The sequence below is a fragment of the Chaetodon auriga genome, chromosome 4 (assembly GCF_051107435.1).
Source record: "Chaetodon auriga isolate fChaAug3 chromosome 4, fChaAug3.hap1, whole genome shotgun sequence".
Classification (NCBI taxonomy): Eukaryota; Metazoa; Chordata; class Actinopteri; order Chaetodontiformes; family Chaetodontidae; genus Chaetodon; species Chaetodon auriga.
The window spans coordinates 13,378,922-13,391,038 of NC_135077.1; the positions used below are offsets into that span (position 1 = coordinate 13,378,922).

The window sequence follows — 12,117 nt, forward strand, 5'->3', positions numbered from 1 at the left end:
TGCTCATTACATGTTGTTAAACACATTGTACATTCAATCATCCTTTCCTTTATGCTGATAAGTAACACACATACAGTATTTCAAACAAACGCATAATTTAAATAATAGCCTGTGCTTGTCTGTGTGTATCATCCTTTTGTTAAGGTGTGTTTTCTGGAGTGTGTGTAGGTGTGAACAGGTGTGTTTGCATGTACTTGTATGCGGTCATGTCTGCTGGCTCTGCTGTGTGTTATGTGTGGAGGTATTCGTCCTACCTTTCGACGCGTGTGAGCCTGTGTATTTGCGATATTAATGCTGCGTGTACAATACAATAACAGTCTGTGATGGTTTAGCTGCCGTTTAGCAGAGGAAAGTCCACATCCTTTTTTTGTGCCTATCCCTGTCCGTGTGTGTGGGTCTGTGAGTGTGTGTTTGTTTGAATGTGTGTTTGTTTCCAGCTCTCACCGGGCTGGGTACGTTATACTGAGGGCTTCCTGCTGCATCCTTCTGCCTGAAAATTAAAAGCGCTGAACTGTCACTGCTCATTGCAGGTATGTAGTCACGACTGAACGAAATGTAATAACACGAACTGTCAACCACGTGAGCGTTAACGTGCTCTGTACAGATAATTGTGGTAGCGCGTTAGCTGGCGTGCTAACTTTACTAGTTGTGTCTTGCAGTTTGCGCTAGCTAGCTATTAATCTAGCTAGGTTAGCATTGTATTAGAGCGTGGGGGCGAGCTCCGACAGCTGCTTTTATGTTATGCCAGGCACGTTGCCAGTTTGCTTTCAACATTTAACTATTTACGTTCGAGTTACGTCGATGGCGATGCCCAGTTTGCATGCAGAAATGTGAGCATTTACTGCAGATTTTCGTGTGGGAGTTAGGCGGCTAATGTCAACAGCTAACGCTAGCCAGCGCTAACTTAGCTAGTCTTCGTTAACCTGTTCGCTTGTTGCTTAAGCTAACGTTGTCTGGTCAGTACCGTATTTACTGGAACTGGCAGTTATATTTAACTAACGGGGTGTTTTCCATTGTTCAGCTGACATTACTTCGTTGTCCGTCCGTCTTTTTAGCACAACTATAGTGAAAATATCTTTAGTGTTGCGTTACCGGCCACCCACCGTGCAGAAAAGCCAAATAAACTGACCCGATTGGACTCGCGCACGGCACGTGCTGTCATTTGTCAAACACAGGTGTTCAGACGATGCACGCGACTTATTTGATGATTAATTAGCAGCTTCTCAGTTGTCACCTCTGTCACCTTCAGCTACAGCTGTGTGACATGGCTCGAGCATGAAAGAAATCAGTGTACCAAATGTAAACCTGGGCTGCTACTAACGATCGTTAGCATGATCGGATAACATGTTAATTATTAATTTGATTAGTTGTTGTGTTCTTCAGAAGACAAAATGTCGAGAAATTCTGAGACATGTCCGTCAAAATCTCCCAGCTCGTCAGAAAAAAGATGTTTAATGTACTGTCATTCAAGACAAAGGAAAAAAAAAATCCTTACAGTCAAGAAAGTCGACCATCAAAATGGTTGATGATTATTGTTTTTTATCACCACTGTTTTGTCGCTTGATCAACTGCCCTTGTTGACTAATGTGAACATGCAGTTCAACAGCTTAGCGTTTAAACACTCTGATCATGATTTATTTCAACAGGGTTTGAACAGAGACCGTGAAGCTGGTGGAAACGACCTCTTGACATCTCTCCCGCTCAGGACAACAAAGGCAGCTCCTCACACAGCAGAGCCGCAGATCGAAACCTTCCATCAGACTCATGACTGTTTGAGGGGACGTGGACCCACTGTGGCCCATGCACTGTACCCGTTTCCCTCCCTGCCCTCCTTATCCCTCAAGCTGACGCAAAACCCTAGACACCTACCCCCCCTCCCCCACCCCCACTCCCACCCCATCCCCAGCGACTCTCCACCTCCTGCCATGGCGCCCGGCACAGAGACCGTGCACTACATCCACCTTCACAACTCCAGCCAGTCGGTGTTGGAAGCCCTGCGCACGCAGCGGCGTGAGGGCCTCTTCTGCGACGTGACGGTGCGGATACATGATGCTTCACTACGCGCCCACGCCTGCGTCCTGGCAGCTGGCAGCCCCTTCTTCCAGGACAAGCTGCTGCTGGGTCACTCTGAAATCTCTGTGCCACCGCTGGTGCCCGCAGAGACCGTGAAGCAGCTTGTGGATTTCATGTACAGCGGCTCACTGGTGGTGCTGCAGTCGCAGGCCCTCTGCATCCTCACTGCTGCCAGCATCCTGCAGATTAAGACGGTCATTGACGAGTGCACCCAGATCATCTCTCAGAGGAAGGCAGCGGCAGGGGCGGCGAGTGCAGCGGCAGCAGCAGCGGCAGCGGCAGCAGGAGGAGGGATGCTCGGAGGAGTTCTGCCTAAACAAGAGGAGCGTGGTGGGGGAAACGGGACAGAGAGAGGCAGCAGTGGAAGCTGTTCCGGTGGAGGGTACGCCAAGTTCTCTAACTTCCTGGCTGAATGTGGGGCAAGTAACATGGGCGGGGGATTGGGGGGTGCCGGTGTTAGTGTCAGTGAGAGCGGCCCGGGCCCGATGGAGCAAGCCAACACCGTGAGTCTGATGCCACTGGGCGACATGGGCCCCGGCTCCATGTGTGGTGGCGACGGACTGGTCTCTGGGGCCGGCACAATCCTCATGAAGCAGAGCTCCAGCTGTACTCAGGACGTCAGGTACAAGCTCCGAGACCTGTTGGCGCAGTCAGCCAACGGAGCCGGCACGAGTAGCACAGGGAACCTCTCAGCAGGCTGCAGCTCCGGTGTGGGCAGCGTGGACAGCATCGGCAGGGACAGCCTCCGTGGCAACACAACCGACCTCTCTGATGACCTGGTGGGGATGGACAGATACAGCGAGGAGGAGGACTTGGACGGGAGAGAGCGGGGAAGAGACGGAGACAGAGACAGGGGGGCGAGCCACAGCCGCAAGCAGAGGCAGCCGCTAAGACTCCAGGTAGAGGGATAAGGGGAAGGGTTGCCATGGTTACAGCTTTCAGGCATGCAGAGCTGCAACGGTTCGCTTTTCTTTCTTTTTCTGCTTTTCCCTCTTCTCACACTGCATTGGCGTATATCGCTGAGATGTTTCTGCACTTTGCGCAATTGAAGAGAAGCTCTCGTCTTAACTTCTGCAGTAATTGCCTTGTTGATGTTCTATGGACTTCTGCATATTTACTGTAGGTCATTAAACTTATTAGTAGCTGCTTGAAGGGGCTGTAGCCGGGTCAATGCACTGTTGTTCTTCAAGACTATCTGCTGCCACTTTTGTAAGCATGATTTCTTCACCACTCAAAATTGAAAAGGACCTTTTTTCTCTCTAGGTGCTGGGAGGAGAGGGAGTGGTGGTGAAGGATGAAGGGGTTCAGGACACAGATGGGTCCGTCTATGCCTTGGAGGACACAAGACGAGACGGAGAGCAGGGCTCCCAGGAATCCATGGCAGGCTTTGGACAGGTGGGTTTCACTCAGAGGTGAACTGCAGATATGGGAGCCAGTGAAAAAGAGCAACTGATAAAAGAAAACCATATTTAAGATGTGAAGCTCACTTTTATTGAATATTTTAATAATTTATAGAGTACTGCTTGTAGAGGGGCATTCAGAGCACAAAATATCGCATAGATTTGAGGTGTTGAGTCTTTATTTCAAGCAAATATTTTCATGGGAAATATTATATTTTGCTTCAGAAGGAAACTTTTACCTTATTGTCTTTGATTTAATCTCAGCATTTCTGTCACAAGTCCTGAAGTAAGTGGGGGGGGGGGGGGGGGGGGGGGGGGCAACATGGTGGAGCAGATTTATGCCGCAGCCTGCTGTACCCTGCAGACTACACGAGGAACATCTGCCACACAGTCAAAAGGATTCAGCTTTGCCTGTCAGTTTTCTGAAAAGTGCTGCAGAGTAAGTCAGATTGGAAATGGATTAATCCACTCTTTTTAGGAGGTTAAGGAGTTTTGTTTTTTATGCAACGCATGTGATCATTAGTTTACCCAACAGTCTTTAAAACAGTCTAATCTTCTGTTTTTGAACAGTGTGTCTGTTCTGCTGTGAAGAGGTTTCTTTCTCTCAGCACAGACTATTTGAAAGTCGTAGAGCACTGCACTATTTGCTCGTCACTGCTGGAAGTGTAACAGGGCAAAATGTTACAGTGATTATTATACTGTTAATGATGTGCCTTTACTGATACTGTTACCTTCATACGCCATAATGTCATCCTCAAAACTGGACTTTAGAAAAAAAAAAAAAGAAAACCAACTAAAATGATATTGTGAACTTACAACACAAACCAAACTACAATAAAGATTTACAAGAAATGTCTTTAGGTTTAGTCAGTGTTGGTTGTTTTGTAATATTTATTGAGACTGGGATGTCTACATGACGAGGCGAGTCAGTTGTCTCGCTGCTAATACGTAGATCGCAAATGGCAGCAGTGTCATATTTTGCTAATTATTGTCGCTTGCAAATTTCATATAATTATGTAATATTAGCAAGTGGTACAGGGCTGTGGCGTGCTCATGCTGAAGGATGGTCAAGTGAAAAGAGACAGTAGAGAAAGTGGAAGTCATCTCGTCCTGGAGATGGCAACTTGTATGTTGCACATTATTGGGATTTTCTGCTCCTTTACGTCAGACGGGCTCCGCCTGTGCCAGCATTTCTTGTGCAGCCACACATCAAACTGTACTTCTATCACAGCGCTGTTTTGACAGCAATGTAGCTTGACTGGTTGGACTGCACAGTGCGCTTGATTGTTCTAACGTCTGCACAGGTTTGGGGCAAAGGCGCAAAAGTGAGGGATGTGGTCTGTACATGTAAGGAGACACAGTGGAGTACGAAATGTGTAGCTCTGTATATGCACACATGTGGTTAGGTGAACACGTTTCACCAATGGAGCTAGAGTATTGACACACGCAGGATCTACACCTATGGAACAGGTGAAGGTTGTTTGTTTTTTGTTTATTCGACAATCACTGAACTGAAGCCAAAACTTGAATACAACCAAAACAGCACATTTTTCGTATCAGAGATGTGTGTTGGGATCTTTAAATAAGTCTGTATGTGTGTGCCTTTCAGGATTTCTATGATGAGCAAGGGGTGTTTTCGGAGAGTTTCTGGCCCCAGAGTGAGCCTCCTCAGGCCATGGCTTTCAACCCCAGAGGAAGGGTCAACAAGCCTCTGACTCCACCTCCAACCACACAGTCCATTAACAACCAGGTCAGTGTCTCACATCATAAACCGTGATTGCATTGTAAAACTGGGTTTGTTACAAGATTGTCAGAGTGATGATAACATGCCAGAGGCAGAGTTACAGTGGCAGAGTATATTAAAACAAACATATTCTTCACACTAACAGACACAAACAACTCCATCTGCTCTGACTGGATGCTGCTCTGCTAATTTCTAGAAAACATCACAATTGTAAACATTCTTTCTTTTTGTGTGTCATCCTGCATATAAACAAGATCAACAGGGACATTAAAGAAGATGTCTGTGTCTGTGTCATGTAGAGCTGCAGGCTACAAACTTTTACATTACATCTTGGTCAGATGTTTTGTGATGCATCTTTAAAGGAGCAGTATGTAAGAATTTTAGTTCAAAACATTCACAAATTGGCAACAGAGTATGAAGAAGTAACATGTTGAACATGTCTATGTATTGTGTCGCAGAGAGAGAATTTAGCATGCTAACTTGCTAGCTCCAGCCTGTCCTGTCGTGTAATAGCACTTAGAGGCAATAGTGAGTGACTTTAGCGTCCAGTCTGCCCTCAGTCCACACAAGTGGTTTTCTTGCTGCGTTTGGCTCGTGGCACCAACAGGCTGACCCTGCCATGACCCCTGCTGGGCTGGGCGCTGACTGACGCCCTTGGAGTCAGAGTCCTGGTCAGTCCTGGTCAGAGCTGCTCATCACCTCAGTGCTGTTTTCCCTGTCATCAAACTGGCTGAGTTCAGTCCCAATCTGGACGTGTTTGCTGCAAGGCTGCCGCTGAGCCCGGTTCTGCTGCCGGCTTGCCTGGCTCCGTTTCTGGTGCCCATTCTGGTGCCTCTTCCCACCTTTTGACAGATGTGAAGCGTTCAGCACAGTGAGGCAGTTTTGCAGAGCAGAGGCAACTGAGTTGTCTGTGGACATATATGTACATTTAACAGCGTTGGGAGCTAGATAGGTTAACCGTAAATGAATGAAAAAAAAAGTTATGTGGCTCAGGACCTCAGGACCCGTGGCATTCACAGACTATACAAGGATCTGGTAAATGCTGACCGCCCTCTAAAAGACATTCATTTAACAGAGACATTTACTGCATTTCTTCAGTTTTTTTTGCTGTGATGAGGTGATTGACAGAAAGCAGAATTTAACGCAATGCGGCACTAAAATTAAAGAAAAACACCCAACTCAGAACAATAAAACAAAGATAATACAGAAAACTAAATGAGGGCGTCAGTTGTAGCATAATGGATTTTTTTTTCCAAACCCCCGCCTACACAGTTTGATTGACAGTTGTGTTTACTTTGAAAATGAAAATGCTAAGGAGGGTAGCATTTACATTTGAAGTTTTATAGAGTAGACGCATGACATGTGGAAAGGTAAATGTAAACAGAATCACTGCCACTGAATTCATCGCGCTTGTACAATAATAATTAAACAATGAAATGGCAAATTCAATTATAATTTGCCAAAGATGTCTTTAGAATTACAGACTGCTTTTTGAAAGTGAAGTTTTTAATTTAAAGACACGGCCATTTTAGAAGTGATTAGTGAACTCATTCCTATGATTTGTGTACTTTTCCTTGAGATAGATGCAGTACTGTGCTTTGCAAGAGATGAAAAACAACAGCATCCGTGACAGAGTAGTGAATAAACAATATAGTACAATACATGCTAAAATACATTAGCAAATAAGACACTGTGCACACCCAAACTTGAAAATGTCAGCTGCTCTTTTGCATCACAAAGTTGTCATAATTACAGAGGATATGGAATAAAACTACATTTGAAGAAATTAAAAATGCAATAGAAGATTGGAATATTTTAATTGAATGTGTTTATTCCCAACAAACGTGTAAACACTTCATTAGTTCAGCGTATTATTATTTTGACTCCAAACAATGAAAGATTTGCCATCCGGCGCTAACGGCGGACGTTGTTCTCGCTCTCAGCTTCTTTTCCAGTACCCAGTGAGCCAGTCGCAGCCACCTCCGTTTTACGTGGGTGGGCCCATGGGTGGGATTGACAGCATGGCGGGGACGGAGCCCAGTCAGCAGGCCCCTCCCCCGGCACCGATGACACCGGCCCCGCCTCCCTCCACCTCCTCCTGCTCTGCCGGCCCCTCCCCTTCCTCCCAGGGATCTGAGACCTCGTTTGACTGCACGCACTGTGGCAAATCTTTACGTTCCAGGAAGAACTACAGCAAGCACATGTTCATCCACTCTGGTAAGACACGCCCCCTTCTCCTCCGCCATGTTCTTTGGTCATTTGAACTTTGAAAGGTCTCCTAACATTTATATTGATGATGAGTCAAATGAAATGTAGAGTGAAAGGAGTTGTTTTGAGTGACAAACCTACAGAGACTCTGCAGCTCCGTCACTTTTGTCGCTTACTCTGGTTTAAATGAAAGTCATTCTTGTCAAACCCTGTTGTCAGCAAACAAGCGCCAATAAACTCATTGTACTCCACCTGCCCGGCACTAAACAGCAGACAGACACAGTTAGAGACTAACTGGTGAAGAAAGTGGAATATCTAGCAGCTAAAAAGCCAGATTTCTCAGGAGCTGGTGGAGACCAAACCTGAGCTACCACTTTGGCAGGATAGTGTGAATATAATAAATGTAATGTAATGTAATAATGTAATGAACCATTCTCCATGGCTACACATCACATTGGACACAAGTGGAAATCGAAAATGATTCAGATGCACTGACTCGACTGCTTTGTGTGCGTCTTTGTTTGTGTATCCTCTGTGTGTGTCCCTCCAGGTCAGAAACCTCATCAGTGCTCCATCTGCTGGCGCTCCTTCTCCCTGCGTGACTACCTCCTCAAACACATGGTGGTGCACACTGGTGTCAGGGCCTTCCAGTGCTCCATGTGCGGCAAGCGCTTCACCCAGAAAAGCTCACTCAACGTGCACATGCGCACCCACCGTGCTGAGCGCACCTTCCAGTGCAACGTGTGCCACCGGGCCTTCACCCACCGCACCTTGTTGGAGCGCCACGCCCTGCAGCACGCCCACCACGCCCCCCAGGCCCAGGGCCAAGGCCAGGGGCGTGGGCCCGACATGACCTCACCCAACAAGCACAGTCCTCCGGCTATGGGAGGGCCCTCAGGTATGGCTGGCGCAGCTGGCATGGTCGGCAGCATGGCCAACATGCCCAGCCACGGAGCCTCCTCCACCTAGAGAGAGTGAAGGGGAGATACAGGCGAGGTTAGTGAGCCCATTCCTCGAACCCACACTTATTTGGTCCTAACAGCCTTGTCGATCTTTTGTTCTGGTGGGAACAGCTCTTACAGGTTCCCGTTGTTTTAGCTCAATGACACCTTCAATCAGGGTTCCTACAGAGGGCTGGAAGGTAGAAAATAATGTACATTTTAAAGGTGTTTTGGAATTGCACAAAAACCCAGGAAAAGTTTGTAAAAATAGTCGTTCCCTCCCCAGAAACCCAGCTTAGGTAGTTGTAGTCCTACTGTCATTCCCTGTGTTGTGACATTTGTTGCTATGACGACTAATCATGACAGCGACATCGCTAACAATCACAGAGCTTGTTGAGCAGCCATCCAAAATCCAGCCAAAAAGTTGTGTTTTTTTGGTGGAGAGAAGAAGAAGTCTTGAATTTTGAATTGGAGAACATGTAGGAACCCTGTCCCACGACACCAGAGAGTCACCAAAGAGGTTAGGAATACAGAGCGGGTTTGGGAGTGGGTGAGGGCGAGGGGAGTATTTCTAGGGGGGGCGGTGAGGGTGGGGTGGGATGGGGTTTGGGGTTATATGGAGATGCAAGTGAGAGAAAATAAGGCGAAGGAAGAGTTTGGTGGGAAGGGCGGGGCGGGGGGTTGCAGAGTTTTATTCACACTCAATTCATTGAATTCAAACTGAGAATTGGAGTTCATTCAGTTCATCATCACGTCTGAACGTGCAAAAACGGGTGAAATTAACTCGGTTTGTTTACAACCAAGTGCTCCAAGTGCTTTGTGTCCTGTTGTAGAAATGTGTTAATCTCAACTGTGAAAAAACCCAGGTGGAAACAAAAACATCGCTGCAATTTGAGAGATGTCTTAATATTAAAGGAGTCAAATTAGCTTCTTATGTCTCCTGCACCGGCAAATTAGCTTTTCAGCATGTTTTGATGTAAATATGAACCAACCATAAGTGGGAGTTTGTCTAAACTAACTGCTCTATGATCTGGTACTTTTTAACCATCAGAACAAACTGTACATCCATTAGCCTTACAAAATAATAGCACCTAGTTAGCTTGCTAGCTGGCAAGTGGTTGATGGTGCGAAAAGGAGGAGCTTTATTTCTAAGCCTCTGTGCTGAAATCTGGATTTCTCATTGCCTAACAAGTGAAGATTTTCCAAACACCTTTGAAGAGAAGACAAGACAAGCAAATTTGCTTCCCACAGAACACAAAGTTTTCCCATTTTTAAGAAAAAAAAGCACTTCTTGAATGAACTGAATTGAGTGTGAATGGATCCCTGCATTATTCAGGAGCAACACACGGTGACAAAGAGGGTTGTTGATGAATGACTCAATGAAGAAGGAAACGTAGTCCGAGCAAAGTGAGACTACAGCAGGGAGGGAGGGAGGGAGGGAGGGAGGAGAGGAGAGGAGAGGAGAGGAGAGGAGAGGGGAGGGAGGAGGCGTGATGCACAGCAGTGTGAATGAAATTCACCATCATCCATCAGACAGCTTTGTAACATTTTCCACAGGCGCCACTGGTCGGCCCCAGGATCATATACCTCGAACCAGGACGAGCCCCCGGCGGCTCGGAGGGACACTATTTTCCCATTTGAAATGTTTGGGAAACATTTCAGCATGTTTTACACACACACACACACCTACAATTACCTCTGTGGTCCAAAGACAGGCATTATGCTTCACATCTTTTAAGCTACATCAAACGAAGAAACAGTGAAAACAAAAGCTAAGATAGATCCGTTTACTTTTTGAAAGTTACTAAAGTACTTCTATGTAAAATTCCTGTACATCGCTATAACGCTCAGTTTGTTATTTGTTGCTCATGTGATACTTTGATGCAGAAACAAGGCAGAACATTTAAAAAAAAAGATACTTCTAAAATGAAAGAGCCATTCAGAGGAGCTTGGTTGAATAACTATGACAAATCAATGATTTTTATTGGGATTTTTATTGAGTGTTTGTGTTTGTCTTTTGGGGCTCTGGTTAATAATAAATGGGAAGTGTTTGTTGCTTAAAAAAAAAACAAAAAAAAACAAAAACAAAAGCTTTTCTTGCAGCACTATGAAAAAAAACCTTTTTAATGTTTTAGTAAAACTAAATTAATCATGAAAATGTACAATCACCCCTAAAAGTTTTGACAAAGTCAAACTAGTGATAATGTTAATTATCACATTAATATTTATTACAATTTGATCTCTATGCACAGTTAAGTTTGCACATCATATTGCTAGACATACTGTAGATGTTGTTGTCCCCTGAAGTATTTGGCTTAAGATTGTTTTTGTTTTCTTTTTTATGCCTAAAAGGTGATCTTAAAAAGACCTTACGTGTCCCTGCTTTTTGCTCATTTTCCTTAATGTTTGTCAGTCGAAGCATTATATGATATTCAGTAGTTTACTTAAGCTTTGTAAGAGCCTTCTAATTGGCATGATTTCATAAGTAGACCTCCCCAACAAGTGAGACATGTTTAAGCTTGAGAACAAGTGATGAGAGAAATTGCTGAAAATGTCACTTGAATCAAGATTTCAGGAAGTGAGTTCAGCAAAGACGTAGATTCAGATCCTTTCCGTTTCACTATAAATATTGACATTAAATGTCCCATTTGAATGTGGAAAAACTGCTTATTTACAGGGAGCAGGCCTGGCAGCGTGTGTTCATTGGCCTCTGAACATTGCAAATTAATTTGCAGACTCAGTCGTGCGTTTCGCCAGCGTTGTAGAAGAAAAAAAGATTTAAAAAAAAAAAAAGTTTAAGAGAAGCTGGAATGAAACTCCTCCAACTGTTGGTTATAAGCTATATGAAAATTTTAACGCCAAACCTTTGGTGCTTTTTTGGAAATATTTACCTCATTTGCCAGTTGCCATGCTGAGGTCTGGGTTTGGTAAATAAGCAGTGTTGAGCTGTTTCAGAGGTTTGATCTATCCTCAGCAGTGGAAGTGGTTTTGGTGCATTTTGTCTGAGGCGGACCCTTGTACAGTACTGTAATATGTGTGCTTTGAAGCCATGTCAGCGCATTGTAACGTACTGTGTTTTGCCTTTTTTCTGTTTTTTGTTTTATCGGGAGGGAAGTTGCTAATTGTTTTTCTACATTAATATTTCTTTAACAGAGGTTAAATATGTCAGAAGATGAAACAGTCATTTTATAAAAAATCACTTGTCATCGTAAAACCACATCTTTTATGTATAAAAAGACTAAAAGCATGATTTTAACTTTTTTCTGAGAACTTAGATGTTGTACTCAATGAATTAATTGAATTTTAAAAATGAGTGATTTCAAAGATTTCTTTCTCCAAATAAAAAAATCTTCTATGGCTCCAGGCCAGCTGCCCGTGGTTGGATTTAGATTTCTTTTTTTCATTCAGCTTTAAAGTGTGTGTGTGTGTGTGCGCGTGTGTGTCAGATTTATTGAAGTTAAAGTTGTACCGCATCGTAAAAACCTCTGAAAGGTTCTGAGGTATTGTCAGAAAAGTATAGTGTGTGAAAATAGTTCTCACTGTTCATTAATTATTAACTAGTTTATGTGAACTCAGACAGTTTAAACGGTAACAATGTGTTCTATTTTAAAGCTGCTGTTATGTTTTGTATGTAAAATATTAACAGAGTAGCTGTATGTGAGGTCAAAAGCACCAAGTTAGCTTCTGAAAAGGTGCAAAGTACAAGTTTAAAATAGCATAAAAAGTACCCAAGTACAGTTGAAGTACCTCA

The 12,117-nt window shown here is 44.4% G+C and overlaps 1 protein-coding gene across 1 annotated transcript; it reads left to right on the forward strand.

Annotated features, from left to right (window-relative positions):
* The first annotated feature begins 400 nt into the window (after positions 1–400).
* On the forward strand, positions 401–11,744 carry zbtb45 (zinc finger and BTB domain containing 45). Its single transcript, XM_076728959.1, has 6 exons — positions 401–530; positions 1,647–2,972; positions 3,337–3,468; positions 5,083–5,223; positions 7,161–7,434; positions 7,976–11,744. The coding sequence occupies exons 2-6, from the start codon at positions 1,926–1,928 to the stop codon at positions 8,392–8,394; spliced, it is 2,013 nt and encodes a 670-aa protein (XP_076585074.1). The 5' UTR covers positions 401–530; positions 1,647–1,925; the 3' UTR covers positions 8,395–11,744.
* The last annotated feature ends 373 nt before the right edge of the window (positions 11,745–12,117 follow it).

Bases quoted from the DNA above. Each gene is read 5' to 3' on its own strand.
- zbtb45 (XM_076728959.1), top strand. From the start codon at position 1,926: ATGGCGCCCGGCACAGAGACCGTGCACTACATCCACCTTCACAACTCC. The intron at 5,224-7,160 runs GTCAGTGTCTCA...TCTCGCTCTCAG, and splicing joins CACAGTCCATTAACAACCAG to CTTCTTTTCCAGTACCCAGT. The intron at 7,435-7,975 runs GTAAGACACGCC...GTGTCCCTCCAG, and splicing joins GCACATGTTCATCCACTCTG to GTCAGAAACCTCATCAGTGC.